We start from the raw sequence: 27,919 nt of genomic DNA on the forward strand, positions 1-27,919 counted from the left end.
CCTCTTGCATTCTCAGCACAAACTAAACAGCCTGTAAAATTTGACCCATTTTTTTTTTCCCCTCAAAAAGCTCTCAATGAAAAGCAATAAATACCCTTTGCAAATGGTGTGTTCTTTCTTCTTTGGTGCTGTGTACATTACCAGCTCCTCTGAAAATTCAAGTGTTGTAACCCCCATCCACACAACAAACCAGGCAGAGATCAGCAGCTACCTTTATTTGGACCATACACACAAGTCAGACAGTAATAACCAGAGCAATATGGCTTGCAAGCAAAAACACCCACCAACCTTGTTTCTATAAGGAGAGCCAGTGGAACAGCAGACACCCTGGGACAGTCACACTATTACCCCACTCTGAACAGAATGGGAAGGACCAGGCAGAGAGGAAGGATAAAGCTATCTACCAGGGAGCCTACTGGTGTGAGGGGCCAGAGTTGGGAAGTACAAGTACTAGTAGAATAACTGGAAGAATGGATGATGTGTAAATGGTTACCATCTAAACATAACCCATTTCTGGCTTAGGCTTTCGAGTCTACAATATTGTTTTTTCTTCCAGAGGTGGAGGTACAGGCAGGAAATGGTAGCTTTTCATGGACATTTAAAGAGACAAAATTTGTGATATTAAAGTGGCCCAAAACACCCACTACTCATTTGTTGACTAGTGATCAGCTACAGGTTGAGTCAGGATTTAGTCAGGTGTGTGTGTTCTAGGCCACGAACTGACCAGCTTTTTGTCTGCCCATTTTTAGCAATGCTATAGCAGAACTTTGGCACCATTTTGCTGGTCCCCATCCCTGCTGATGGCCTGTTCAGCCCTTCGAAGGTGAGGGCTTGGCGTGTCTTGTGCACTGCTGTTGGTATGTTTCAAATGCTGCTGAGACATGGGTTCAGAGCAGTTTTTCTAGTATTGTCCAAAAGGCAACTGTGCTGTGGGATCTCCCTGGTTGGGCTAGTGGCTGGCCCCTATTTTTTCTTTCTTTTCTCCTCATACTTATAGAAAGGGTTCCGCAACATGAACAGGAGGAGTATAAGGGGGATTATTAGGTAGGGGGCATAGACACCTATGAGGGTCAGTCGTTCACGGAAATTCTCGGGTCCGAGTCCTTTGAAAGCAACAGCTTTGGAGAAATCCTCAAATAGAAATGTATAGAGGATTGGAATTAAAGTTGTTATGGTGTGAACTGCATACATGATTGCAGGGATTCGGATCCACCGGCAATTTCCTGAAGCAGAGGAAGAAAAAAGGACAATTAGGTTAAAACTTAGCTCTGGTGACTCCCAGGGTGTCTGGGACATGCTCCACCCCACCCCTGCTTGTCTGCTCCCTCTCAGCTCAATAGTTCTGACTCCTCTTGGTGGAAAGTCAGACTGCACACATGAAAAACTGGATGTTGCACCAGCTCACTGAGGGTGAGGATTGGCATTTATCTTAGGAAACAGGAGCAGAAAAACAGCTTGGCCAGTCTAATCTAAAACACAGCAAGAAGGGACCCTGCCCCAGCACCCATAAAGGATCCCATACCTATAGGATCCCAGTGGGAAATAGCTTTCCTACTCTACGAGCTTAGTTTCCAAGGATGGGCACTAACTATATGATGGCATGTAGACATTTTTCTTGTAATTTTTAAAAAACTTTTTTTTTTTTGGTTTGAGTATTGCCTGCATTCATGTTGTGCATTGTTCCCTGAGGCCAAAAGAGGGTGTTGGATCTTGTGGAACTGGAGTTGTAGATGGTTATAAGCTGCCATGTGGGTGCTGAAAACCAAACTGAGGTCCTTAGAAGAACAGCCCATGTTCTTAACTGCTACACCATCTCTCCAGGCCCAGGAATAATTTTTAAATGAGAAGTTAAGCTCTTCAGGGATTGGCTTGATGCTTCCAGTTTATAAGGCAATATACTCTCCTAAGGCCACAGATAAAAAAAACTATGTGTATATGGTGGGTTAAAAGGAACAAGGTTATCCTTGGCCCCAGGTTTCACATCATGAGGGATTTCTAGATAACTGAGGAAGCTCAGCTGAGCCACATTTAATGTTCCCCTGTGACATCTATGCTAGCGGATGCCAGATTCTTCAAACTACAGGGGTTCACTCCTCCAAGAGATTTCTGAGCAAAACTAAGATTTCCCACACTACCAACCTTTGAAGAAGGCATATGCTGCAACAGGAAAGAAAGGCAGCTGGAACACAAGCTCACAAAATAGGAAGGACTTGAACCACAATGGGGGGTCCTGCATCAGAGGGTCTTTGAACTCCTTGGAGTACCACCGCAACAGATTGCTGAACTGGAAAAAGACAGGATCCTGGTGAGCACTGCCATGTGGCCTACAGATTCAGTGGCTCCAGTGCACCAAGCTCTCCAGTTAAGTGTCCCTCATTGTGCAGCCCTGGTGGCAGCAGTGACATACCCAGCTGGCTCATATGACATCTACACCAGTGTTTCTCAATATTCCTAATGCTGTGACACTTTAATATAATCCCTGAGTTGTGTTGATTCCCAACCATAAAATTATTTCATTGCTACTTTATACTGTAATTTTGCTACTGTTCCAAATCATAATGTAAATATCTGATATATATCTGGTCTCAACCTCTGAGTTGTTTGACCTCCAAAGGGGTCATGACCCACAGGTTGAGAAACACTGGCCTAGATGGTCATTAATAAAAACTTACTAGTCATAATTCAATTGTTACCTTCTTGGCATAGTAAGCTTTCTCCAGCTCTTTCAATCTAGTCTTTGTGTTATTGTGCATTTATTCCTAACTGGAGAGCTATAGTAATTTCCACTTAGGAGCTTCTTGGGATGTTTACTGAGTGAAAATGGCATTCTGCTAACATTTGTTGATAAGGAAATGAAAAACCCATGTTGACATTTTCCCTTTCACAACTGTACATCTAGATTCCTTCAATGCAGAAATCAGTTGAATTTTCTTGGGGTGGGGGTTGAGGTTAGAAGGGAAGTAAATCTGACCTCTGTGGAGACATTATAGATATTTAATATTACAAATACATTTATTTCCACTCACCATCTTCAAATTTTTTTCTTTAGAAGACCAGCTGGGTATTGGTGGAATTACCCCAAAGTACAAAGACAGCATCAGTGTTCTAGTGAGGTCTGAGTTAGCAGTCTGGGTCTAGCCCCAGCCTCACACTTGTAATCAACTTAACAAATCGAAGTATGCAGGACCATACTGACTGGTTACAGGCAGCAGGAGGCGGGAACCTGCAGCTATCCACTCTGTGCTTTACAGGAGCCAAAAGCTAGGGGCATGGGTGCTGCTACCAAAGGCCTGTCAAATTCAGCATCCTGAAGCAAGGTAATCCTCATTTACATAATTGGTCTAAGGCTAACCTGGGCTATAAGAGATGTTGTCTCAAAAATGAAACAAATTAAATGACCAAAAATAGCCTGGCCAAGTGGTGGTGTCGAACGCCTTTAGTCCCAGCACTCAGGAGGCAGAGACAGATCTCTGTGAGGAACTGTCTTGAAAAACCAGGAGGAAGGAAAAAAAAAAGGGGGGCCTGGAAATAACACTAATTCACTCTCAAAGCCAAGTAAGTGTCAGTATATGATAGATAAAGGCAGCTCCAGGGGTTTTATCTTATAATGAAAAATCTAGGGAGATTTTTTTTTGTGTGTTAATTTCTAATCAAAAGATAAAAGGCTGTAGGTAATCCCAGCATTTGGGAAGTGGAGGCAGGAGGATCAGGAGGCTAGGTCTGGGCTACAAACCTATCTCATAAACAAAACACTCAGACTGGAGAGATGGCTCAGAGGTTAAGAGCACTGACTGCTCTTCCAGAGGTCCTGAGTTCAATTCCCAGCAACCACATGGTGGCTCACAACCATCTGTAATGAGATCTGGTGCCCTCTTCTGATGTGCAGATATACATGGAAGCAGAATGTGGTATACATAATAAATAAAATCTTTAAAAAAACAAAACAAAACACTCAAGCATCATCAAAGACAGAGGCTGGCTGCTGAGAAACAGGCCTCATTATCATGAGAGCTTCTAAGCAAGCACCCAAAACCCGGTTGTGCTAGGGTCAGGCTGTCAGCACACACAGCTTTTTGATGTGAAGCTGGATTCTCGACAATACCCTCTGGATCGTTCTGAGCACTCGACAGAACAGGAAGGAGGGGATGGTAGAGGTTAAGTCAGCCTCTCTCAGGCAAGTTAGACTAAATGGTTTTTTCCCTGTGCATTTTTTTTTGTTGTTGTTTTTTTGAGAACAGGGTCTTTTGTACTTGAGACTGGCCTTGAACTCCTGCTCCTCCGCTTCCCAGGTGTTGGGATTACATATGTGCAACACCACACACAGCTTCACATTACAACTACCTGGCAAGATTTACTTTGGAGTAAAGTACTGACAGGCATTTCTGCCCATCTGAATGTCACTGTAAACAATCTGAGGCCAGCCTCCTCCAAAGGTCCAGACTGACATATGCAGTATTGCAGTGCTGAAAGGCTGCAGGGGCCTACCACCTATCTGATTCCTGAAGAGCCTGGACCGAGTGGGTGGAAGATAAGGATGAGGTCCCTGTGGGATGGTAGGACTGCAGGCACTGGAGGCAAAGGGCCTGGCTCTGGGCAAGACCCTTAACACCAGCACACTATTTCTTTATCTGATAAAACAGTGCTGACGACGTACCTTCCTGCTGTTTTCAGATGCAGTGAATGAATACATGTAGCCTGTAGAACACAGCTAATACAGATGAAGTAAGAGTGTGTGTGTATACCCAAAGATGCTTCAGGGTAACATTACCGAATCTAAGCATGCAACTGCTCATGATCATTTAAGTCCTACACCCCAAGGTTTAAAAAAAAAAAGTTTCCATTTACACTACACCCCACCTGGAACACTTTGTCTTTCTGAACTGGTCTACTACTGAAACCTGCAAAACCTCATTTAGGATTAAGACAGATTGCTTTTAGATCTACCGGCTCACATGTTTTTCTTATTTTAACAGAATTGGTTCACTCAGTTGCAAGAGATACTATAAAATGCTTCCTTTCCTTTATGTTTGAACCCAAGCTCAAGTCTTTAACTGTTTCATAATGGTTTTTAGCCCATGTGATTTGATTCAAATAACAAAGTTCAGTTTGCAAAATTCAGCTCAACCACTGAGGCCTTCCACATCTTTAGGGGGAAACCCTAGAGGATGAGTTTTAGCTTTTTCTAATTGTTCTTTTATGGGCTTTGATGTTTGTTTTAGAGACAGTCTTGCTATGTAGCCTACGTTTGCCTTGAACTCAGTCATCCTTGTGTCATAGCCTCCCGAGTGCCACCAAACCAGTTCTAAATTCAGGTATCATTCAAGACAATCTGTGACTGACTTAAGTTCACAGATTATTATTTTCTCCATGGAGAAGCAACAAAACCATCACTTCCCATTTAAAAGAAACAAGAGGAAGCAGGGGATGGGCCTTCCAAGGCAGGGTGCCCCAGGTTTATGCCTTTAATAACCAACAACACAGACCTCCATTTTTTGGTTAGGACATTAAAAAGTCAGGGCCTTTGCTGTCTCAGCTGTACAGGGTTCACAGGCATAAACTGTTCTGCCCAGCTTGGCTTTTTGAGATAGATGTTTCTGTGGGTAAAGTGCTTGGTACACAAACCTGATGACGGAATTCACTATCTAGAACTGCTATAAAGTTGGAAGCTGAGAACTGATCCTAAAAATTATCTTGTGACCTCCACACAGGTATTGCAGCATGTACTCACACACAATAATAATGAAGAAAATTTCAAAAGAGGATAAAGGGGTAGACATGAGATTGGGCATGGTGACAATAAGCCTTGAATTAAGCATTTGGGAGGCAGATGCAGGAAAATTCTGAGTTCAAGGCCAGCCAGGTCTAGATACTGAGTTACAGAACAACTAAAGCTACGGTGAGACCCTGTCTCGAAAAACAAACAAAATAAATGTTTAACTGGTAGTCTGTATGATGCTGGTTAAATTTTAGTTGTCTGGAGGAGTGGTGAGCAGGATGGGGACTAGCAGTTAGGAAAGAAACCAGGAGCTGTCAGGGAAGTAAAGGCAGCTCTTAATAGTAGGGAGACCCTATCTCAAAAAGCCAAGCTGGGCCGAACAGTTTATGCCTGTGAACCCTGTACAGCTGAGACAGCAAATGCTTTGGGTCTGAGGCTAGCCTGGGATAGCATAAGACAACCCCCCTCCCAACCCCCCAATCTTTCTTGTGTTTCTCTGTGTAACCCTGGCTGTCCTGGAACTCAATCTGTAGACCAGGCTGGTCTTGAACCTCCTTGAATGCTGGGATTAAAGGCATGTTGTCACCACCTCTGTTATGACTCCTTTTCAAAAAATTATCAAAATAAAAAAATAATGGCTGAGGGCAGTTCAGTAAGCAAAGCCCTGGGTTTTACCTCCACTGCTACCAAACCCCAAAGAAATGGTAACAGGCTCCCTTTCTTCAGACTAGCTAATAGCTAGTGTAGTTCCAATGGCCTCTTTAGGTTTTCAGGTGCTTCTGTGGCAGCAGACTGATAGTACTCAAGGTATTGTAATTTTAAAAATGCTGCGAAGAAAAGTCTTGTCATACAACAGTCCTCACTTGGGAGGTTTATTGGAAGAGGAGAGAGGAGGGCAGACAGGCCGGCAGAGACCCATCCCTGGGACAAGAGTAGTGGAAGAGAAAGAAGCAGAAAAGGGAGAGGAAGATGGGAGCTGGGCAGGGCCCTTTTAAAAGGGAATGTAGTGAATATGCACAGGTGGTGCTCTTAGTGGCTGCACCTGCAGTCATATCCTGTCAGAACTCCAAAGGCAGGACAGTACAGATGCCTGAATACTAACATCCATGTCCTTATTCATGTCCAACAGGACCACAGATTTATTCAAAGAGAACTTTTCCTGGGTTACATAGTGGGCCTTAAGTGCATTAGGAGTGACCTTATAAAAGACAGAGGGAGATGTGACTAGGGATGGAGTGGCAATGTGGTGGGTGACCTGCAGAGACTCAAAGGGCCACAGCCAAAGGCCAAGGGATAAAAGGGCAGACTGCATGGCAATCCTGAGGTCTTAAGCATAATCCTCAGCTCTGCAAAACAAGCCTCAAGACATTAGCAGCCACCACAAAGTTGCAAGAGGCAAGGAACTTATTCCTCCCTCCAGTCCTGGGATCTACCATTTTAAATTTCTAACTTCCCTCATGCATGCTGGACAAATATTTTACCAAGGAGCTACAACTTCATCGTACAATTTAATTTACAATCTAACCTATTATTTCAAAGCTGTGGCTGCAGGTGGTGCCCTAGTTAATGCCCTCTTGCAATGTACTCAATAAACTGTTATCTTAAGGAAAAAAACTTGGAGTCATAGGGCCCTAAACATGCCAAGATACTCAGCCAGTTCTTGGAAAGACCAAGTGCTCCTGCCACATAATACCTAAAGTTTTCCCATAGAAAAGAAGGTCAAAGGTCTTTCTGGTCATTCTAGTTATGTGGTACCACAAACAAACCAAAATGAGACTTAAGGGAGTGGGGGTGACATTTCTGATTTAGTCACTCCCAACCTTCTTGGGTGGGTGGCACTCTTCCAGTGATGAAAGATATACATATCCCTTCCCCTCAGAGGACACAAGGTACATGCAATTTTCTAGACACCATTGAGAATTCATGAATTTCAGAGGCAAAATCAAACCTTTCTGTTTCGTTTTATTTGAGACAGCGTTTCTTTGAGTAGCCCTGGCTGTCCTCGAACTCAGATCCGCCTGCCTCTGCTTCCCGAGTGCTGGGATTAAAGATGTGCGCCACCACCGCCTAGCAGATCAATTCTTAGGTGGACAAGTCAGTCCTGCCTACAGTTTCATCCACAGTTTGGAGAAGCATGCAAAAATTCCCTGGAAGGTTACGACTCAGGGAGGAAGCGCGGAGGAAGTTTGGATCAAATAATTCAGCTCACGTCCAGCCCAATTCAAACAGCAAACTTGAAAAGGCGGTATTTCCTCACCGCTCCTGATGTCAGATTCAGACCCAGAAGGAGTCTGAATATCACGCAGCACTAACCAAGGACTAAAGCCTTCAGACAGGCTTCATTCTACTCGGGGCTTTTTCTCTGGGGGTTGTTACATTGGACTTTTAAATCCCATCCAAACACAACTTTAACAAAGTCCAACAGGTGACAGACACTGGTTCACCCAGGCAACTTCCCTCAGCCACCCGCCTTAAGTGAAACTGTGGGAGAGAAACACACCCAGAGGACAAAGGTTTGGCGAATAAATGTAGCTCGCACCCAGGACCTTCTGAGTGCTAGGTATGCGTCCTACCACTTGGTTGAGAGGAACAAAGCGTTGGTCTACGGCTTGTGAGAGCCAAGTCAGGCACCGAGCTGACGGGAACCGCGACGGCCACGTGGGAACCCCTGAACCCTCACCTCCTGCGGGTACACTTCGGGCGGCAGCACCACCTGCATGTCGATGAACATCGTGATGGGGATGTGCGAGACAAAGTAGACGCCCAGCAACCACTCGACGCAGCGCCTGGCGGCCAGGGCCCCCATGTTCGGTCCTGTCAGTTAGGATGCGGCTGACACACCTGCCCCGGGTGCCGGCGACGTGGGAAGAAGCCGGGCGCCCGCGCTGTGGGCCGCGCTGACCCGCCTCCTGCCCACGCAAGCCGCGCCCATTGGCCGAGGGCACATGAGACGGCGCGTGAGTGGGCGGTGGCCCACAGGGCCCGCCCACTGCCTACTGGGCTATAGTTTGAGCGACGGCCTACCAACTGTTCCCATTGGCTGCTGGGAGCGCCGCGCGGCGGGGCGGGGAGGGGCGGGGCGGGCGGGCGGGGCGCGAGCCGTCCACGTTGGCGGGTTAGCGCGCACTGCGTTGGGCTGCGTGTGGCGGTGTCTCGCGTGCCGCCTATCTTTGTGTTCCGCAGCCGGACCTGAGGCCTGTGGAGCCGGAGCGCCGCAAGCCTCGCCTGCGTGCTGGTTCCAAAAATCACTGCCCAGCCCACAGATATATCCTGGGTCCTGCTAGGCTTGGGACAAGATGGGAGCTCCCATTAGCTGAGAAGAGGGGACACGGAAAGTGGGTTCAAAGGAAATTAATAAAGTTTGGGCTTGCAGACACTGAGCAATGTTAGGACATGGGTGTTGCTAAATAAATATTCTGTCACCTGCAGGGTTTGAAGCAGACCCCCCACCCCCACCCCGCGCGCGCTAAAGTGCTGGGCGTGGGCGGACCTCTGTGAGGTCTAGGCCAGCCTAGTCTACATGAGAGTCACAGGCCAGCCAGGGATAGAGAGAACCTATCTCAAGACAAAACAAAGAGACAGACCTTGAGCAGACTGCAACATCTGGGTGAACATGCCTAACCGGCAGTTGGATGAACCTGGTGGCTTTCGAAGTGGGTTGAAGGGTAGAAAACAAAGAGCATTTAAGATACCTTTTTTGGGGAGCGGGGTTTCGAAGCAAGGTTTCTCTGGCATTGGAAGCTGTCCTGACGCTAGCTAGCTCTTGTAGATCAGGCTGGTCTCGAACTCACAGAGATCCGTCTGTCTCTGCCTCCCGAGTGCTGGGCTTAAAGGCGCGTGCAACTATCGCCCGGCACATGTAAGATATCTTACAGAAGCTCCAACCTCAGAGACATGGGAGGGATGACAGAAAAATGGTCACAGGGAGGACTGAAGCAGCTGAGTCTCAGGCAACACTAGGTGGTGCCCGCCAGCCAGCACCCAAGAGTCAGGAGCCATATGGCTGTAGAGCAATGAATCAGGAGCTGAGGAAATGGAGTCAAGGAGTCTAGACAGCTGGTCATGACTCCAATATGTCCTCCTTTATATTTATTTTTTGAGACAGCCTCTCACTGTGTAGGCCTGCCTGGCCTGCAACTGGCTGTGTAGGCCAAGCTAGTATGGATCTCACAGAGATCCACCTTGCCTCCGCCTCCTCAGTGCTGGGATTAAAGTCATGCAGTACCATGCCCACCCCAGCATGCCCAGTTCAATGAAGAAGACTAAGATGTTTAAATGGGCTGGGTGGCGATGGCACATGCCTTTGATCGTAGCACTCAGGAGGCAGAGGTAGATGGATCTCTGAATTGGAAGCCAGCCTGGACAGCCAAGAATGTACACAGAGAAACCTTGTCTCAGAAAACAAAAAAGAAAAAAAATTAAATGGGTTCAAAGTTTCTGCCCCAGAGGAGGCATATAGGAAGTATAGTCAAGGGAAGGCAAAAATTAGGGTGTGTCCCAAGGGCTGGCAACCCTTGACCTGGAGACCCCAGTCTCCTAAGCTGTTTCCTCCAGTGTGTGGTCTGCTCAGGAAAAGGGCGCTGGATGCATCAGGGAGGGGGTGGTCAGGAAGATAAAAGTGAACAGAAGGAGTTGGACAAGTGTTTGAAGTGATCAAGTGTGGGACCCAAGGAGGGCAGGGAGAGATGAGGTGACTGAGAGAAAGTAGAGGTAAATGGCTTAGGCCCTGCTGAGTAGTCAGTGCGCCAGGAGTGTGGGATGCTCTGCCTTCAAGGCCTGGCCAGGGAGCTTTAGAGGAAAGGTCTTTGGAGATGTGGCACACAGACAAAGCACTCAGTGCCATAAGGAAGGAAGGTAGGTGACAGCAGAGATGTGGCCTTGGGGAGCAGGAAGGCTGGTGATCTGGCTTCAAGGACTGTGGGAAAATGAACAGCCTGTGCTGTGGGGAAGCTAAGCCCTAGACAAAGCCAGGTGCCAGTTTCTGAGGTGACTGCTGAGGGTGTCGAGGACAGTGAGGATGGTGGAGAGAGAAGACAGCAGCCTGCAAGGTCTGCGTAGATGACCTTTTGAGCACAGGGTTCCACTCTCAGGTTGGCCTGCCCAGGCCCTTGGGGTCAGAGAATGAACATTCAGTATCTAGGACTGTGTAGAGAAGCTCCAAATAAGTTTTTTTAAAGCAAAAACAACAAACAGAAACAAACCTAAAACATAAGGCAAGTACAAATGAACTTTAGACCACCAGAGGAGTGTCTGCTTGAAATAAGGCTTTAAAGAAAAGCTGTCTTCAGCTCTGGCCTCCAGTTCTATGTGAACCCCCTTCCCTTTCTCCCATCTCCATCTCCAGACCATTCTTGTGGAGGTGAAGTCCTCAGAGGGTCCAACACCTCATGAGAAAACAGGCTCAGTGTTTGTCTAGGGAACAAGGCAAGAGTGGCGGCTGCCTCCAGCACCAGACTCTAATAATGGTGGGTGTGGTGTTTAGTTCAGGCCTTCCCTCAGTTCCTTCTTCACAAGGTTTGCAGTTCTCTCCAGACCAGGAAAAGCCTGGCCAGGTTGGAGTCACTATATTCAGAAAAGGGCTTGGTGGGACTGGAGAGATGGCTCAACGGTTAAGAGCATTGGCTGTTCTTCCAGAGGGCCTGAACTTGATTCCCAGCAACCACATGGAGGCTCACAATCATCTGTAATGAGATCTGATGCCCTCTTCTGGCCTGTAGAGATAAATGAATACATAATAAATAAATCTTTTTTTTTTTTTTTTTTTTGGTTTTTTGAGGCAGGGTTTCTCTGTGTAGCTTTGGAGCCTATCCTGGCACTCACTCTGTAGACCAGACTGGTCTCGAACTCACAGAGATCCACCTGCCTCTGCCTCCTGAGTGCTGGGATTAAAGGCGTGCGCTACCAATGCGGGGCCTAAATAAATCTTTTTGAAAAAAAGAAAAGGGTCTGGCACAGTGTGCCCTCCTCCCAACACTAAGAATAGCCCTAAGGAGTGGTGGCACCTGTAAGGTGTCAGGAGTGCATACGTTTGTATTCCATCCTAACCGTGGCTTCCCCGCTTCAGGAGTGTGGGGCCTTAGGCAGGTTTCTACCCAGGGAACACAGCAAGTGTGTAGCTGTCGGTGTAACTACAATGTTCCCAGCCAAGTCTGTTATCTATAGATAAAGATTTCAAGGTCAAATGGTTCCAATAAAGGGCCTTCGTCCAAATAACACCTCCAATGCCAGCCACAGTCTAGTTTTCAGTTCCTTTTTTTTTTTTTTTTTTTTGAGTTTTTCGAGGCAGAATTTCTCTGTGGCGTTGTAGTTCTTGTAGACCAGGCTGGTCTCGAACTCACAGAGATCCACTTGCCTCTGCCTCCCAAGTGCTGGGATTAAAGGCGTGCACCACCACCCCCTGGCTTTTTTTGTTGTTTGTTGCGATAGGGTCTCTTTATGTAGCCCCGGCTGTCAGAGTTCACTCATATAGACCAGGTTTGCTTCCAATTCACAGAGATCCTGCCTCTGCCACCTGCCTCTGCCTCTGGAGTGCTGGGATTAAAGGTGAGTCACAAGTGGCTTTTTTTTTCTTTTTTAGATTAAAAGGTTTGTTTTTGTTTTAATATATTTTAAAAAAATTACTTGTTTAGCAGGGCATTGGTGGCACATGCATTTAATCCTAGCACTCGGGAGACAGAGACAGGCAGATCTCTGTGTGTTCCAGGCCAGCCTGTCTACAGAGCAAGTGCCAGGATAGGCTCCAAAGCTACACAGAGAAACCCTGTCCCAAAAAACCAAAAATAAGTAAATTTGTTTATTTTATTAGTGCTGTGTGAGAGTGTCAGATATCCTGGAACTAGAGTCACAGACAATTGTGAGCTGCCATTTGGTTGCTCGGAATTGAACTCAGGTCCTCTGGAAGAGCAGCCAGCGCTCTTAACAACTGAACCATCTCTCCAACATGTTTGTTTTGAAACAGTGTTTTTCTTTATAGACCTGGCTATCCTAGAATTTGCTCTGTAGACCAGGCTGGCCTTGAACTCAGAGATCCATTTGCCTCTGCTTCCTGAGTGCTGGCATTAAAGGCTCAGCAAAAGTTTGCTTTATTTTTTAAATCTTTAAATCTCTCTCTCTCTCTCTCTCTCTCTCTCTCTCTCTCTCTCTCTCTCTCTCTCTCTCTGTGTGTGTGTGTGTGTGTGTGTGTGTGTGGTACAGGCATGTTGAGTACAGTGCCCACAAAAGCTAGAAGAGGGTGTTAGATGCCCTAGAGTTAGAGGTGGTTGTGAGCTACCCTGTGTAGGTGCTGGGAACTGAACTCAGGTCCTCTTTGAGAACAGTATACACAGTTCACTGGTGAGCCATCTCTCCAGCCTCAAAACTGAAATTATTAATTTCAGAGACTGGAAAGACTGGAGGAGGAGGAGGAGGATAGAGTTACTTTGCAGTCATCACCATGCTCAGTGACTTCCCTGTCCTCGTGGGAAGAGATTGTGCTTAAGGCCTTTGTAAATTATTTGAATACCAAGCCTTTTACATCAACAACAACAACTAAACAAAGCAAAACACTTCACCCGCTGTGTGGAATCAGTGTATCCAAGTTGATGCAAGTATTGTGATATACAGATACTGTATAGTGATGAGACCCAGATGTGTGTCACTAACAAGTGGGGATTAATAGGGCTTTAGCTTTCTGAAAACCTTAGTCAGTGGGCAGTCAAGTTATTGAACTTACAAAGCTAGCAGAGAAGCAAACATGACATTTTACATTTGATAAAACCACAGCAATGCGTCTTTCTACTAAATATAATGGCAACAAAGATCCTCCAAAAATCACTTGCTGGCCAAGCATGGTGGTATGTAGACACAACACTTGAGAGGCAGAGGCAGGAGAATTAAGAGTGCAAAGGTGGGGGCTGGAGAGATGGCTCAGCAGTTAAGAGCACTGACTGTTCTTCCAGAGGTCCTGAGTTCAATTCCTGGCAACCACATGGTGGTTCACGACCACCTTAAATGAGATCTGGTGCCCTCTGCTGGCATGCAGGCAGAAGACTTTATACATAACAAATAAAACCTTTAAAAAAAAAAAAAAAAAGAGTGCAAAGGCGTGCTACATGGCAGGTTCAAGGCCAGTCTAAACTACATGAAACCCTGCCTTTAAAAAAAAAAAAAAAAGAACTTTTAATCCCAGCACTTGGAAGGCAAAGTGAGTTCTCTGTGTGTTTGAGACCAGCCTGGTCTACAAGAGCTAGTTCCAGGTCAGCCTCCAAAGCCACAGAGAGACCCTGTTTCGAAAAACAAAAACAAAAACTAAAAAAGTGTGTATTGAGACAAACACAATTAGCTCCTCAGTGACCCCTGGTGGTAGGAAGGGAATTCTGGCATCATACTAAGTGGACTAGTATTTTCAGGCTCTGGAAAACTACTGTGGCTCACATGGATAGACTCACAGCTCAAAATGAAACCATGAGGTTGCCATTCATCAACACCAAAGGACAGCCATCAGACCAGAGCTAGGATCCTGCCAATGCTGGAGATTTGGCAGGGGGTATGCAGGAGACTGGGAACCATCTCCAGAATCCCATGGTTTTACCAGGCTGCTGGGGCTGGCTTTTAGCCATCATCTTCTGGTGTGTGTGTGATCAGATGAGCAGAGCCAGCAGGGGCTAATCCTGAAAGACAAAACTATTTTGTCCTTAGCTGGGAGTTAGACTTTGAAAGTTGCATTAGCCAGGGCCTGGTGGTACCTGCCTTTAATCCCAGTAGTCCCATCACCAGGGAGGCAGAGGAGGCCTCTTGCTCATCAAACAGCACCACTGAGCCTCACACTCTAATGCAGCTCTTTCTTTCTTTTTTTTTTCTTTTTTTGAAACAGGGTCTCACTGTGTAGCTCTGACTAGTGTGGAACTCAGTATGTAAACCAGGATGGTCTTGAACTCAGAGATCCTGCTGCCTCCTAAGGGCTGGGATTAAAGACATGAGTCAGCACACCCTGTTCCCAGCATTAGGCATTCTCAAGGTACATGGGTTTCAATTACATTTTGGTGGTGGAGGTGAACTTGGTGGCCCATTCCTTCATGATCTGCCCCACTCCCTCTTTTTATAGCTCACTGATTGTGCTAACCACATACATGAGTGTGAGTGTGCCCACATACACGAGTATGTGTGTGTCCATTCGTTGGACTGTGGTCTTCCAACCAGGAGTCACACTTTTTTATTTTCTTTGCTTTTTGGGACAGGGTCTCTCCGTGTAGCCCTGGATGTCCTGTAACTTGCTCTGTAGACCAGGCTGGCCTCTGATTAAAGCCCCTGGTAGGTGGTGGCAAGTGCTACACTCTTAAAGAAAACTGACTTTCCTTCTCCTAGAAGCTGTCAATAGCGCCTCAGCAAGGGGTGGGGGCTTATGAGCCCCTTCTGACTCCACGCTGGAATGTTGAACAGCTTGATCGTGTGTCAGCAACTGCAGTGCTGTGAGTTTATGAGTGCAGTAGTCCTGTCACATCCAGAAGACAGATCTCGGTGGTGGTTTTTGCCTTTAATCCCAGCACTTGGGAGGCAGAGGCAGGCCAGTCTTTGTAAGTTTGAGGCCAGCCTGGTCTCCAGAGTGAGTTCCAGGACAGCTAGGGCTGTTACACAGAGAAACCCTGTCTCAAAAAACCAAAAAAAATGAGAGAGAGAGTGAGAGAGTGAGAGAGAGAGAGAGAGAGAGAGAGAGAGAGAGAGAGAGAGAGAGAGAGAGAGAGAGAGAGAGAAAGAGAGAGAGAGAGAGAGAGAAAGAGGAAAAAAGAGGTTCACCATATGTGCTCTCCAACCTCTGGCTCTTCTAATCTTTCCAGCCACTTTTTCTCAGTGGTCCCTGAACTTAAAGGTGATATGAAGGGGTAAAGGAATAATGGAGAGGGAGGTTTCACTGAGGAGGGGGATGAGAGCAGAGAGCTGAAGAGTGGAGGAGGGGATTGGGAGAGGATAACCAACACTAAGGATGTTTGAAAAGCCACACGGAACCTGGTGTTTTTTTTTTTTTTTTTTTTTTTTGTTCTCTTTTTGTTTTGAGACAGGGTTTCTCTGTGGCTTTGGAGGCCGTCCTGGAACTAGCTCTTGTAGATGAGGCTGGTCTCGAACTCAGAGAGACCTGCTGGCCTCTGCCTCCCATGTGCTGGAATTAAAGGCATGTGCCACCACTGCCTGGCTCAATGCCTTTCTAAAAAGAAAACCAATACAAGGTACAACCCTTGATCCTGGATTGGGGGGAAACACCTCTTAATCGAAATCTGGAGGACAACTGGAGAATCTGAACATATAAAGTAATGTACCATGCAGACTAATAAAGGCTGGTGAGATAGGTGAACAGGTTCAAGTGTTTGCATGCAACCCTGATGACCCCAGTTCAATCCCTGGAACCCACTCTTCCTACCAGATGGAAGAGACAGGATGACCGAAATCTTAGGGTTACAGCCAGACAGCAAAAATAACTAGAGCCAGGTGTGGTGTGTGCACCATTAGTCCCGGCACTAGGAGGGAGGCAGGTCGATCTACGAGTTCCAGGCCAAACTGGTCTATAAAGTGTGACCCTGTCTCAGACAACCAACAAACCAACCAAACAAACAAAAACAGAGGGTGGAGCTGGAGAGATGGCTCAGCACTGCAGCTGGGTGGTGGTGGCACATGGCTTTAATCCCAGGGCTCAGAAGGCAGAGGCAGGTGGATCTCTGTGAGTTCCAGGACAGTCAGGGCTACACAGAGAGACCTTGTCTCAGGAGGTGGGGGAAGGGGTAACCCTTGGCTACACATTGAGTTCAAGGTCAGCATGGGCAAAAAGAATAATATCATGACATTATATTCTCCAGCCTCAGGACACCTATGGGAAAGTTAGGCAGTCTGGTTTCCGGTCTGAATTATACTGCTACAAAGCCCAGACTTCCTCCTTAGTGACCAGGGCTTCTAGAGATTGAACAGAAAGGAGGGAAAGTCATGTGTTTTCACTAGTCTGCTTTACCCATAGCAACCTACTTTTATTTAATGTTTTTGATCCCACATGAAAACAAGACATCCATGATGTACATAATTAGATCACGATGTCTCTGGTGTCATTTAACTGAGCTTCTGATACATTCTTGGCAATGTTAAGTTTCTGGGAAGAATTAAAAACAAACAAGTGATCTCCTCAAAGCTAAGCCTGGAAATGTAAGCACATGTCTCCAGATTTTGCCAAGCTGGACAAAAACTGAAGAGAAACAAAGGGGGTGTGTGTGTGGAAATAAGACAGCGGCACACTGTTTTCAAATGTCACATTTAATGTTTTCACCACTGTACTTCAAATCTACATTGTACAAAGTGACCAGAAAGTGTGCCACGGTAACTGACCAACCTCTGAGGTTGTACCTTTCATACCAGTGTCTTCTTGGGCTCTTTTGATACTAAACACGTTTCTCATTCAAGTGAATTAAAATGCTTCAGTTGGGTTGATTCTCAGGAGCCTCATAAAAAAACAAAAACAAAAACAAAGATATTGCACCATCTTTGTTTAGTAATTCAATGTTTGTTTCTTTCACAGCAAATAATTACTTCATTGAAGTTAAAACTTCCAAACATAACTTAATAGTCTTCAGATTCAGCTCAGATCGCTCAAGATGAAAATACTCTGCTACATACAGATAACTTACAATAACTTTAACAGTTAATTGTCCATAACACACACCAAGCTTTTTCCTAGACCACTTTTAAGACGATCCATTAGTACTCCTTGTACAGGTGAAAAACGCTCTTCAATTTTCTTGTCTTTTTATTTTTAATATAAAAGTTGGAAGGGACATTCAAGTTTCAAGTCTCCACATTGAACTTAAAAAAAAATAGTCATCATCAGCGTGTGGAGGTAAACAAGCCAAGTTGTGTAACTCCAGGAGGTAGAGGCCTTCGATTGGTGTTCATATTTACATATGCACAGAGTTCAGTGTTCCAGCAGGAAAAAGAATTTGTCAAAAAGTTATAAGCTATTTACTACTGTGACATTTCAAGACTCCCACAGCTTTGCCTAAGGACACAAACACATTTGACATGATTCCCTATGTGCCTTTGTGGCTTTAATTTTTTTAAATTTCTTTTTGTCTTTTATTTATTATTTTTCACTGTCCAGTGCAGGAAAAGTCTCACAGAATTTCACAGACCTAAAATGTGCAAGCTAGTTCTCTCTATACAGCAGTGTTGGGATTCTTTTGAAATTAGCCCAGAAATGAATTATTTACACACATGAAAGATGCATGCTTGGGTCTTTTTTTTTTTTTTATGTAAGAAAGAGCAGAAAAACTTCTAATAAAAATAGATTAAATATATATATATATATATATTTATACCAGATAAGGAAAACAGGGTTAGTCTCTCCTAGTCAGGTCCAGTCTCTCTACGCACAACATTGGAGTTCAGACAGCACACATCACCATCACGGCTCTAATGAGAAGCCGATATAGGGCTTGATCATTAGGTGGCATGCCCCTCCCGCTCCCTCCCCCAGTGCAACCACGATCAGCTCACGTGGCTCCATGATTGGTCACAGGCAAGCTTTCTAGACTCTTTAGTTTTAGAAAACCCCAAATCTTTTTTTTTTTTTTTTTTTTTTTTTTTTTTTTTTTTGGTTTTTTGAGACAGGCTTTGGAGCCTACCCTGGCACTCACTCTGGAGACCAGCTGGCCTCAAACTCACAGAGATCCACCTGCCTGTGCCTCCCGAGTGCTGGGATTAAAGGCATGCTTCACCAATGCCCGGCTCGAAAACCCCAAATCTTTAGGAATGGCTCAAATATCAAAATGTATGACTGTCGTCTCTCTGTGTGTATGTGTACATGTGAACAATCTCACTTCATAAAAAAAAGGAAAACAAAAACAAAACATAAACCCCAAACGCCCAAATTTGGTTCAATTCTCATTTGTTCTGAGGCGAGCCATACAGCTGCACTGAATTCTTTAACCATGTGCAACTCTGGGTAAAATATTTTTTTTTTCTTCTAAAAGCACAACCACTTTACAAGATTAAAAGTCTAGTAACATTTCTAAATATTATTCATATCATACAAGTAGTGGTTGTTAATTTAAAACTTCATTAGTAAAATTACAGTACAAGCATGATTAACTCTCCAGAATTGCAAATCCCAGACTCCAGTGAAAGCTACATTACATCTTCAGTAGTACAGTGTCTTCCACTGTCACTCCCACACCAGAGGAGACGGTGGCATCTCAGACGGCTGGGCGACGGTGGAACTGGAAGAAAAGGGAGACACCAGAATCAGCGGCACCTCACAGAGCGAGAGGGCAGCTCCACTTCTGTCCAGTAGCCCTCCATTTGGAGGGGCCTGTGCAGGGCATTTCTGCATTTTTTGTTCTGTTGCTTTAACTTTTCTACATTGAGTTTGTTGCAAACCATTCATTTAGAGATCTATTATTCAGAATGTGGCAGTAATCTTCAGTAGATTACTCAGGGATGGGAGAGGCCATGTTATTTAGTGGGGAGTGGGAAGGATCCTGCTTGTCTACCTCAGAGTAATGTGGAAAATATATGCACAGTGCTTTCCATGGACCCCACATTATGATTTTAAAGTAAATAGTAGCTATTATAAATAATGTTATCCATAGTCAATCAGGAAAATGCCCTTAAGAAGTAACTCTCGATGGGCGTTGGTGGCCCACACCTTTAATCCCAGCACTTGGGAGGCAGAGGCAGGCTGATCTCTGTGAGTTCGAGGCCAGCCTGGTCTACAGAGTGGAGTGCCAGGATAGGCTCCAAAGCTACACAGAGAAACCCTGTCTCAAAAAAAAAAAAAAAAAAAAAACAAAAAAAATTAAAAAAAGTCTCTCTCCAAAGTGTCAGCAAGTGGGGGGAGGGGAGGCGCTATGTGAAGAGGCCACATGAGCATTCTCACCTGGGCATTGCTGGTGCAGATGAGTCAGGGTCCAGCAATTGTTATCACAGACCTGGAACTAGTTAGTCCCTGAGGAGTCTAGGGTTGCTAATTAGAAAGGAATGGTAATCACTTTCCCTCCTGGAGCCCAGGAGAACAATGACTAGCACCTGGAAGATGCTAGAACACCTAATCGCCTGGGTCACTGACTCTTCTGGGAAAATATTAAAGTAATTTAAAACCACAGTAAAGTCAGTCAAAATGCGAATTAATGCCATCTTTCTACATGGGAAAAAAGTGGAGGGAATGAAAGACAACTGATCTTACTAATTTTATACACAATTCTTGAATTTGTTCCAACAGCTTCAATGCAGGGAAGGCCCTACTTCAATGTGGGAAAAGGAAAGAGAGAGAAAGAGAGGTCAGGGGTGGGGGTGAGGGTGGGAGGCAGACAGTGGCCTGGAACTCAAGTCCACCCTTTGTCCTGTGTCATGAAACTGGAGGTAGATCTGCTTGTGCGTCTCCTTTGCTACCTGGCTTCACATTCTTATTCGCCAAAAGAGGGCGCTGCAGGCTGGAGCATCCGGCAACAGCTTCCCTTCCTGCTCCTGGCCATAGATTTGTCTGCGCTTCTCTGAGGGCCGTTCTGCCCACCCTGGTACATGCCCCCCCTGCTCATGCTGTGTGTTCTCTCTTTCGAATTAGCTACTTCAAGCCCCACCACCACTCCGGAACTACTTTTATGCTCTTCAGAAATTAGATGTCCTCTCCTAGTTAGCAATACCTAGTATTAAAATCTTCCCACATTGTTAAAGTGGTTTCTGTCTTTCCACTGGAAATACGGGAAAGAGAGAGAAACAGAATGAAGCTTGCTAGAATCCAAAGTGGACTCCTCATAGCTCCTCTAGATAGAGGTCTGATTGCTCCCCCCCCCCCAACCCATCCAGGCTTATTGACACAGGAGGCTGAGACAGGAAGATAAATAGAAGAGCAGCCTGGGCTACATGGTGAGACCCTGTCTCAAAGAAACAATGAAACAAGACAAAATATAAACATACAATATACAAAGAGAGTCAGGTGGAGTACAGGCCTGGATCACAGTGCTGAGGCAGGAGGATCTCAAGAACAAGACTAGCTTGGGCTCACCCAGTAAAACCCAGACCAAACTAAACTAACAAACAAATGAATAAATAAACAAATAAATAAATGATAAAGATCAAGCCCACTCCCAGAGCCCTTGACTGTGTTATTAAAAGGGTGGAAGGTGGCAGGCCCAAGTTTTACACCTCTCAGCAGTGAGAGGCAACACCAATCCCACCCCCCCTCCCTTGGGAGGAGTTGGCCACAGGGTGAAGATGGAGGCTTCCTCCATTTATAACATCAATTTCCTATTGAACACTTTTTGTTTGTTTGGAGCTGTGGTCTTATGTAGCCTAGGCTTGAACTCATTATACAGCCTAGGCTGGCCTTGAACTCCCTTCTTCACTCTATTTCTTCTTCTTCTTCTTTTGTTTTTTTTTGTTTTTTTTTTTTGGTTTTTCGAGACAGGGTTTCTCTGTGTAGCTTTGGAGCCTGTCCTGGCACTCGCTCTGTAGACCAGACTGGCCTCGAACTCACAGAGATCCACCTGCCTCGGCCACCTTCACTCCACTTCTTAAGTGCTGGGATGACAAGCATGTGATACCAGGCCCAGCTTCTGTTGAACTTTATTATTAAAAAAAACAAAAACAGGGGCTGGAGAGATGGCTCAGAGGTTAAGAGTACCGACTGCTCTTCCAGAGGTCCTGAGTTCAATTCCCAGCAACCACATAGTGGCTCACAACCATCTGCAATGAGATCTGGTGCCCTCTTCTGGTGTGCAGATATACATGGAAGCAGAATGTTGTATGCATAATAAATAAATAGAATCTCTAATAACAAAACGAAAAAACAAAAGCTTTTAATAAAAAAATAAAAAAACAAAACAAAACAACAGCCAGGCAGCGGTGGTACAGCACTCAAGAGGCATAGGGCAGCCTGGTTTACAAATCTTGTACCAAGACAGCCAGAACTGTTACATAGAGAAACCCTGTCTGGAACAAAACAAAACAAAAGACAAACAAACAAAAAAGAAATAGGGCTGGCAAGATGGCTCAGCAAGAAACAGTTCCTGCCACCAATCATGATGACCTAGGTTTGATCCCCAGAATATACATGATTCACGAAAAGAGAACTGACTCCCACATAAATATGCACACGCAAAGCAAAGAGTTAAAAAACCCAAAACACCAAAAACAGGCTGGGTAACAAAATCACAGCACCCTTCCTTTAATCCTGAGATGTGAGAGTTGTGCAGACATAGTTACCTAATAAAGCTCTTAAAGGCAGCAGACTGCGGGTTGATGCAGAGAGGCACTCTGTTTCCTTTCTGCTGTTCCAAAATGAACTGGTGGATGATTTCTGCGGAGAAAACAAACACCGTCCACTCCACTGCCAACACGCAGGCTGGAAGTGTGGATTCCCAGCTAAGGCAGCCAGTGTCTGAACACAATGGCCTGCTGGGCTGGTTAAATCACACCAACACCCTTTATCAGTCCAAATCAAGTTCTACTTTTCTGAAGCCAAATTGATGGTTGTTGCTAAAAACAGACAAAAACTTCCCCAGAGACACTGCACAGGCTGGAAGCTCCACCAGCTGGGAGAGTCTGCCATAGGGGAAGTCTTCTAAACCCAAGATCACCTCAAGCTCTACCAAAGGGACAATCCTCAGCAGAACTTTATGAGTAAATAAATACTCCAATTCCCTTTTCTCATCACCATTCTCTCTAGTGGACTTTTACTTTTTGAAAATATGTCTAATGTTATATACAAAGAAGTTCAATACATTTTATTTAATGAAGTGACATGGTGAATACAGACACAATATATTTTGAGTCACACTCATTACGACTTGGAACAGAAACGGAGTCTTCATTCCTTCGGCTAATCTTCCCCTGGAAATAATGCTAACTCACCACTTTCTGCGAGTGTGCACATTCTCTCTCTCTCTCTCTCTCTCTCTCTCTCTCTCTCTCTCTCTCTCTCTCTCTCTCTCTCTCTCTCTCTCTCTGCACAGACAGCTACATGCAAAGCTGAAATAGACATCAGGCAGCTTTAGCAAGCCCGACTCTGTATCTCTGCTGTTTAATCAAAGATCACCGGTCACTGTCTGAATGATGTCAAAAGGCACTCACCTTTAACCTGTCGGACAGAGCTGAGGTTCTTCTCAAAGGTATCATCGAATTTGGGGTTTGTGACAGGCTCAAAGTCACTGGTATAGACTCTTCCCGTCGAGGTGGAAAAGCAGCACTTACACATACACGTGTGGTATCTTAGTCTCCCTTCATCTAGGTAGGGGTGGGCTAAGGCATCCTTAGCGGATATTCTTTTTGACTGAAATCAAATTTAGAGACCAGCACATCAACACTACAGATAAGCATGGCTGTCCATGTAGAATCTTTCACAAGACAGAGTTACATTACACAGCTTACACTTACAGCTTATACAGTTCTATGCTTACATAGAACATTACATAGAGCAAAGAGGGACAACTGAATTTAGAGGTGGGTGACAGAGTAAGTACATTTAAGATAACAACTGTCACTTCCGAAATGTCCTTCTACTAAATCTGAAGAGTACCTACCTTGAAACAGATGTACACAGGGACCCAAATGACAAATACCATGACATTTAAATATGTAATGCTTTGCATTTTAGACAGTAGGCTACACTTTGAAGAAGTGTCAGCATTTAGGAGATGCGATCATTCTGGCAATTTTAGAAAGCTGCTTAGAACTTGTATTCTCTTAGAATAGAGATGGACAAGGCAAAGCACACCCAGAAGCCACAGGACTAGTAAAGGGGCAGTGTGAATGCCAGGCTGAGACCACCAGCAGCAGCAGCAGCAGCAGCAGCAGCAGCAGCAGCAGCAGCAGCAGCAGCCTTACTTCTGGCTTCTGAGGCCTTTGAATCAGAACAGTTAATACACTAGCACATCAGGCTTACTGACCCATAAACTTTAACTCCAGCAAAAAGTGAAAGAAAAACCAACCATCCTCAATGTTCAGTGGACTATGAAGAGAAAGTGGATCTAACAGGACTCAAGGATGGGCTCAATGGGAGATAATGAAAATGACAAGCTGCCTTGATTCTAAGATGTTCAGCACTTCACACATCTTCAGGTTTTCAGGTGCTTTTTTCTTTTTTCTTTTTGGTTTTTTGAGACAGGGTTTCTCTGTCGCTTTGGAGGCTGTCCTGGAACTAGCTATTGTAGACCAGGCTGGTCTCAAACTCAGAGATCCTGCCTGCCTCTGCTTCCAGAGTGCTGGCATTAAAGGTGTGCACCACCACCACCTGGCTATGTTTTCAGGTTCCTAAGGCCACAATCTAAATCATCTCACTAGCTCAAGTTCTCATGAAAGGTAGCTTTAAACTCACCATGTGGTCAGGCTGTGGTGGTGCATGCCTTTAGTTCCAGCACTTGAAAGGCAGAGGCAGGCGGATCTCAGTGAGTTAGAGGCAAGCCTGGTCTACAAAGTGAGTTCCAGGAGAGCCAGGACACAAGAAACCCTGTCTCAAAATAACAACAATAATAACAAAAACCAACTCAACCATGTGGCTAAAGAGGACCTTGAAACCCCAACTTCACCCTGCAAGTAAAGCTGGGTTGATAGTTATACATCATCATGCCTGGTTCAAACTCAGCAATTTTTGCCCCTCATTAACCCCTCCCCCCCAGAATGTCCTGGCTGTACTGGAACTCACACCAGGGTGGCTTTGAACTAGCAGAGATCTGCCTGCCAAGTGCTGGGATTAAAGGCATGTGCAACCACAAACAGCCCCCCCTAATTTTTTCTTATGATTCTGTCTATAGATAGTTATATGGATCTGATTATTTCATAAGAAAGATATTCTCTTCTTACCACATATCATAACTTTGTGGGTTTTTAAAAAAATTCTTTCAATACCTCTTGTATTTTATATTTAGTTATTTCTTTGTATCTTATCAAGCATATTTTCTTTTTTAAATGTTTCCATTTGAATCTCTGTTGATAATAATTACTAGCACAGATATGAATGATAAATAATTTGGATGAATGAACAAATAAATAAACAGCAGACATCACAGTTCAGTTTGTAGCACATGTCCAGAAGAATTGAGTCCAGAAAAGAGGTTCAGAAAAGTTACAGCTTCAACCCAAAGAGTAAACATTTCCATATGCCACACAATGGGTGATTTTTCAAACAATTAAATTTCCCCCCTCTAGATTTAACTTGGTGTCAAATCCTTTTTTTTTTTATTTTTTATTTTTTATTTATTAGTTCAAGTTAGGGAACAAGCTTGTTTCACATGTAAGTCCCTTCTCCCTCTCCTTCCACTTACCCCCATCCCTCCTCCCCCACCCCCAACCTACGCCCCACCCGTCAAATCCTTTTATAAACACCAAGATCATAAGAATGGTAATGTCTTCTAGAGCTTTACCTAAGCTTTGCTTAAATCTAAACATCTATACAGTGATGAGCCACTGTGGGAAAACACAAAATAGGGGCTGAGGTCTGCCATTCCAGTCATTATTTACTCTGCCAATCTAGTCAAAGCCAGGATGCTACTTAAAATACCATTTTAAATGTTATTTAATAAATATAAAAATAGGGGCTGGAGCAATGGCCCAGCACTTAAGAGTATTCGGTGCTCTAGTAGATGACCAGGATTCAGAATCTAGCCACCACAGATGGTGGCTCATAACCACTTATAATTCCAGTTCAAGGGATCTGATTCCCTCTTCTGACCTTTGACAGCATCAAGCATATACGTGGTACACAGATATACATGCAGGCACAACATTCAAACACAAAATAACAGAAGTAAAAAAATACAAAAGTAAACTTACTGGATCAAAGACCAGCATCCTACAAAGTAGGTGAACAGCTTCATGTGTGGCTTGGCTGGATAGGGTGTAGAGTACAGGAAGAGATGGCTGTGAAAAGAGAAAAAAATAAAAAATATTTAGGCCTTAAGGTATTATATGGACATGGAATATAGTCAATTTATAGCAAAAGAATTAGCCAGGTCAAAAAGATGTTGTGAGCCGAGTGTGGTGGCACACACCTTCAATCCCAGCACTCAGGAGGCAGAGGCAGGTGGATCTCTGTGAGTTCTAGGCTAGCTTGGTCTACAGAGTGTCAAGCCAGTTAGGGATACACAGTGAGATCCTGTCTTAGAACAGTCACATAAATAAATAAATAAATAAATAAATAAATAAATGAATAAATGAATAAATAAGAATGAGTACAAACACCAAACATGTTTAAACTCAAAGGGAATGAATTTCAACCCACTGATCAGTCTTCAGAAGGGTCAGCTCTCACTGACTTCCAGCAGTGTACCTGGTCAGAGTACAGCAATAGCACAATAGGTCAGAGTACAAAAAATCAATGACAAAGGAAAACTGACCAAATAAAAAAGTGGTTGCTTTGGTAATAAAGGAAGACCAAACATGCTTAAGGATGGAGAAAAGAGATAAATTTAGACCACTACCCTCAGGAGTGTGCTCTCATTATGGTGGTTTTTGCCTGGCTGTACAAGGGTCCTTGGCAGGTGATCCTTTAGTTCACATCCAACTATCAAAAGGTTTAGACTTTGGCTGGCACCTAAGGGCCTGTGTTTGAGTCAGCACGTTAACTGAGGATTCACCATGTACTCTGGATAACAGGATGCACATAAAAGAAACCACCACCAGAACAAACTCTATTATCTTCAGAGTCTGTTGAATGGCAGACATGGTCCCTGCAGGAGACAGGACTGTTTTTACTAAGCTAAGCTTTGCCCCATCTAAGAGTCTGAGTTGCACAAAAGACAATACAATAAAAATGCTATATATTGGTTTTGCCTGCCAAGAACCCCTGATTTGCAGTGGCCCAACAATTCTTCCACTCTCAAAACCAGTAGTTTGGTTGGCTTTATTTCATTCTACCAATTTCAGTTAGGCCTAGACGATTGACTAACACTATTTTTTGAGGACCCAGCCTGTTTCTAGGCTAAACAGGCAATGAGATGGCCAGGCCCAACACATCCAACCCATTTGTCCCTTACCTGACTTTAATTTTTTTTTTTCAGTCTGCTGTGTCTGCAGACTCTTCTGCCTCAGCCTCCGAGTGCTGGGATTACAGATTAGCAGCATTGTGCTTAGTTAAGAAACTTAATTTTGTTTTTGGAGACAACCCTTAGTGCTTTGTGTCTGGCCCAGCTTTTTTCAAAAACTATCTACTGTCCACAAAACTCTGTGTAAGCTCAGCTTGGAGGGTGATCATTCCACAACCCCTAGTGTCTGTGGGTCAGTCAAAGCCTACACCGACAACTTTAATGTCGAGAGGTATACTTTGAACCTTGAGAAGGCTGTCAAGACCAAATGAAAGGATGAAGTTACCACCATCAACATTCTGACTAACCACAGCAATGTGCAGAGACAAGACACTGCCTTCGCCTATCAGCCTTATAACCCATGCCCAGTATGATGCTTCTGCACCAAAAGCCTCTTTGAAAGGCCTGGGAAGTGACTGAGGGCTCCCTCATCAAGGTCATCTGCTCAAGAACTAAACAGGAACTGCAGGAGATTAACAGACTGCAATAGGAGACATAAAGGACCACTCTGGAGAAGGGCATAATTTCCAACAATCTGGTGACTTCTGCCAAGCTGATGGTTGCTCTTGCAAAGGGCAGAGAGCAGAGGAGCAGTAAGTGGAAACCAACTAATTGACCAGGATGCTTGGGAGCTTTACGATGCTGGGGTGATGACGAATGGAACTGATCCCAAGTGGATAAGCATCATGACCAACCAAGACCATTGTGTACCAACTCCAGAAAATGTTCGAAAGGTAGAAGAACTACAGCCCTTATGACATTCTGGAGAGCATTAAGAAGGAGGTCAAAGGAGAACTGGAAAATGCATTCCTGAACCTGGTCCAGTGCACTCAGAACAAGCCACTGCACCTTGCTGTATGACTGCATGAAGGGCAGAGGGTACCATAACGTAGTCCTATTAGAATCATGGTCTCCCAAAGCCAAGTGGACATGTTGAAAATCAGTCTTGAATTCAAGTATGGCAAATCCCTGTACTACTAAATTCAGCAGGACACCAAGGGCGACTGTAGGTGCTGCTGTACCTGTGTGGTGGAGATGACTGAAGAGCACAACATAGTGGAGGACCCAGAAGTGGCCTTACCTGTGCCCACACCTAACAGTCTATAGAGAATCAACTGGCCACTAATGGAACCTTGAGTTTTTTCCTGTGAAGATGACAATAGAGACACATTCCCCATCT

The 27,919-nt window shown here is 44.7% G+C and overlaps 2 protein-coding genes and 1 pseudogene across 2 annotated transcripts in view; 1 reads left to right on the forward strand and 2 right to left on the reverse strand.

The window, feature by feature from the left end:
• Window positions 1-200: 200 nt before the first annotated feature.
• Window positions 201-8,601, reverse strand: Tmem97 (transmembrane protein 97). Its single transcript, XM_027426564.2, has 3 exons — window positions 8,397-8,601; window positions 2,140-2,284; window positions 201-1,223 (listed from the first exon to the last, which is right to left on the reverse strand). Exons 1-3 carry the CDS (start codon window positions 8,520-8,522, stop codon window positions 964-966), a joined length of 531 nt encoding a protein of 176 aa, XP_027282365.1. The 5' UTR covers window positions 8,523-8,601; the 3' UTR covers window positions 201-963.
• An 8,364-nt stretch (window positions 8,602-16,965) lies between these two features.
• Window positions 16,966-27,919, reverse strand: part of Nlk (nemo like kinase) — a 129,459-nt gene continuing 118,505 nt past the window's right edge. The window contains exons 8-11 of the mRNA XM_027426561.2: window positions 25,490-25,576; window positions 22,793-22,991; window positions 21,926-22,019; window positions 16,966-18,942 (exon numbers count right to left, since the gene is read on the reverse strand). Of these exons, the coding sequence (XP_027282362.1) occupies window positions 18,888-18,942; window positions 21,926-22,019; window positions 22,793-22,991; window positions 25,490-25,576 (435 nt within the window). The 3' untranslated portion in view covers window positions 16,966-18,887. The remainder of the gene's footprint in view (window positions 18,943-21,925; window positions 22,020-22,792; window positions 22,992-25,489; window positions 25,577-27,919) is intronic.
• LOC103161074 lies at window positions 25,903-27,782 on the forward strand (annotated as a pseudogene).

The sequence above is a fragment of the Cricetulus griseus genome, chromosome 7 (assembly GCF_003668045.3).
Source record: "Cricetulus griseus strain 17A/GY chromosome 7, alternate assembly CriGri-PICRH-1.0, whole genome shotgun sequence".
Taxonomy (NCBI): domain Eukaryota; kingdom Metazoa; phylum Chordata; class Mammalia; order Rodentia; family Cricetidae; genus Cricetulus; species Cricetulus griseus.